General features: G+C 46.3%; 1 protein-coding gene across 1 annotated transcript; it reads right to left on the reverse strand.

Annotated features, from left to right (window-relative positions):
• Window positions 1–370: 370 nt before the first annotated feature.
• On the reverse strand, window positions 371–856 carry LOC140867522 (uncharacterized). The gene has a single exon (XM_073272601.1). It carries the CDS (start codon window positions 854–856, stop codon window positions 371–373), a length of 486 nt encoding a protein of 161 aa, XP_073128702.1.
• Between the last annotated feature and the right edge of the window lie 2,544 nt (window positions 857–3,400).

Consider the following 3,400-nt stretch of genomic DNA (forward strand, 5'->3'; position numbering starts at 1 on the left):
TGACCCCTAAAATTAAATAAAATTAAATACTTAAAATTTTGGGATAATAAAACTCAACATAATATTTTAGGGCTCTAAAAAGGTTCATAAAATAATTTGGGTGGAAAGTTGTCATCTCGTCCGTCCACGGTCCCGTCTACGCGATCAAATAATAAAAATACTAAAAATCATAAAAATCACTAATTATGGGTTAAATGCTTAATAATAAATTAAATCATGCACAAATAATTCAAATAATTATTTAACCCATAAATCATAAATTTAAATAATTAAATATCCTAATTATGCAGGCGGATTTAAGTAATTAAAAATACCGGGTGTTACAATTCTCCCCCCCTTAAATTGAATTTCGTCCTCGAAATTAAAGTACTTACCCGAACATCTCCGGGTAGCGAGTCCTCATATCCTCCTCGGTCTCCCAAGTAGCTTCCTCCTCCGAGTGATTCAGCCACTGGACTCTGACCATCGGTATGACCCGCGTCCTAAGCCTCCGCTCCTCTCTAGCCAAGATCCGCACTGGTCTCTCCTCGTAAACAAGATCTGGCGGCAACTGTAAGGGCTCAAAATCCAACACATGCGACGGATTGGAGACATATCTCCGAAGCATGGATACATGGAATACGTTGTGCACTGCCGCTAGCCCTGGAGGTAAAGCTAAACGATAGGCCAACGTGCCAACTCGCTCCAAGATCTCGAATGGCCCTATGTATCTCGGATTTAGCTTGCCTCTCCGCCCAAAACGCGCTACTCCCTTCATAGGTGACACCTTCAAGAATACGTGATCACCTACTGCGAACTCCAAATCGCGTCGTCTGGCATCTGCATAACTCTTCTGCCGACTCTGCGCTGTCCTCATCCTGTCTCGAATCTGTGTCACTATGTCAGCTGTCTGCTGCACAATCTCCGGACCCAACAAAATCCTCTCTCCAACCTCATCCCAATGCACCGGAGATCTGCATCTCCTCCCATAAAGTGCTGCATATGGAGCCATACCTATAGACGACTGAAAACTGTTGTTATAGGTAAACTCCACTAATGGCAGTCTAGTCTCCCAAGATCCTCGAAAATCGATGACACAAGCTCTCAAAAGATCCTCGAGAACCTGGATCACTCTCTCGGACTGACCATCTGTCTGGGGATGAAAAGCTGTACTGAACAAAAGTCTAGTCCCCAAAGCTGTGTGCAGACTCTTCCAAAACGCTGAGGTGAACCTCGGATCTCTGTCTGACACGATAGACACGGGTATGCCATGCAGTCTAACAATCTCTCTGATGTAAAGCTCTGCATACTGTGTCAAGGTGTAAGTAGTCCTTACCGGCAAGAAATGAGCTGACTTTGTGAGTCTATCCACAATCACCCAAATCGCTGTACACCCTCTGGTACTCCTCGGTAAGCCAACTACAAAGTCCATCGTAATATTCTCCCACTTCCATTCCGGAATGGGGAGAGGTCTAAGTAGTCCTGCTGGTCGCTGATGCTCTGCTTTGACTTGCTGACAAGTCAAGCACTCTGACACCACTCTCCCGATGTCACTCTTCATCCCGGGCCACCAATACAATAGCTGTAAGTCCTTGTACATCTTCGTACTTCCGGGGTGAATGGAGTACGGAGATGCGTGAGCCTCTGTCAAAATCTCAGCTCGCAACTGATCGACGTTCGGTACCCACATCCTCCCACGGTACTGAACGATGCCATCCTCCACCGTATACAAGAGACTACCTCGGGCCTCATCTCTCTGTCTCCATCGCTGTAGCTCCTCATCAGTGGACTGTCCCTCTCTAATCCGGTCTCTCAAAACTGGCTGCACCGTCAACACTGACAAGCTCGGTGCATGGCCGCTCGGATAGCACTCCAACCCAAACCTCTGAATCTCGGTCTGTAGTGGCAACTGTACAGTCAAACATGATACCACTGACGACTTTCGACTCAAAGCATCTGCTACTACATTAGCCTTACCCGGATGGTAGCTAATGTCGCAATCATAGTCCTTCACAAGCTCAAGCCATCTGCGCTGCCTCATGTTCAACTCCTTCTGGGTGAAGAAGTACTTGAGGCTCTTATGATCGGTGAAAATCTTGCACTTCTCGCCGTAAAGATAGTGCCTCCAGATTTTTAACGCAAATACCACTGCTGCAAGCTCCAAATCATGCGTCGGATAGTTCTGCTCATAAATCTTCAACTGTCGCGACGCATATGCGATAACTCTGCCACTCTGCATAAGTACTGCGCCCAACCCAAGCTTGGACGCGTCGGTGTACACCACTAACTCCTCATGTGGCACTGTCATAGCTAACACCGGTGCTGAAGTAAGTGCATCCTTCAGCTGATCAAAACTCCTCTGACAATCTGGACTCCAACTATACTTCACGTTCTTCTTGGTCAAGGAAGTCAAGGGTACTGCAATAGAGGAAAAACCCTTGATGAACTTCCTATAGTATCCTGCTAAACCCAAGAAGCTACGAATCTCCGAAGCATTCTTTGGAATCCCCCAATCACGCACTGCCTGCACCTTGGACTGATCCACTGCAATCCCCTCCCTAGAAATAATGTGGCCTAGAAACGCCACCTGCTCCAACCAAAACTCACACTTACTGAACTTTGCAAACAGTCGATGCTCCCTCAAAGTCTGCAAGGCTGTATGCAAATGTTGTGTATGCTCCTCAATGCTCCTCGAGTAGATCAATATGTCATCAATGAATACAATGACAAACTGATCTAGATACGGCTGGAAGACACGATGCATAAGATCCATAAACACTGCTGGAGCATTGGTTAACCCAAAGGGCATCACCAAGAACTCATAGTGTCCATATCGTGTCCTAAAGGCAGTCTTAGACACGTCTGAATCTCTGACCCTCAGCTGATGGTAACCAGATCGCAGATCGATCTTGGAGAATACCGAAGCTCCCTGCAACTGATCGAATAAATCCTCTATCCTCGGTAGTGGATACTTATTCTTCACTGTGACTCTGTTGAGCTCTCGGTAGTCAATGCACAATCTCATGCTGCCGTCCTTCTTCTTCACAAACAACACTGGAGCTCCCCATGGAGAAAAGCTAGGGCGAACAAAGCCCTTCTCCAACAGCTCCTGAATCTGCTCCTTCAACTCTCTCATCTCTGTAGGAGCAAGTCGATACGGTGCCTTAGAGATAGGCACAGTATCCGAAAATAACTCAATACTGAACTCCACCTCTCTCACTGGTGGAACTCCTGCAACATCGTCAGGAAAAACATCTGGATAGTCACGTACCACATCTATATCTGATAAAGATCTGCTAGAAACATCTGAGGTAGTGACCACACTAGCAAGAAAACCCTGACATCCATTGCGCAACAGTTTCCTCGCACGAACAAATGATATCATCTGAGGAATACTGCTAGACTGAGATGCAAAGAAAGT

The sequence above is a fragment of the Henckelia pumila genome, chromosome 1 (assembly GCF_033568475.1).
Source record: "Henckelia pumila isolate YLH828 chromosome 1, ASM3356847v2, whole genome shotgun sequence".
NCBI lineage: Eukaryota > Viridiplantae > Streptophyta > Magnoliopsida > Lamiales > Gesneriaceae > Henckelia > Henckelia pumila.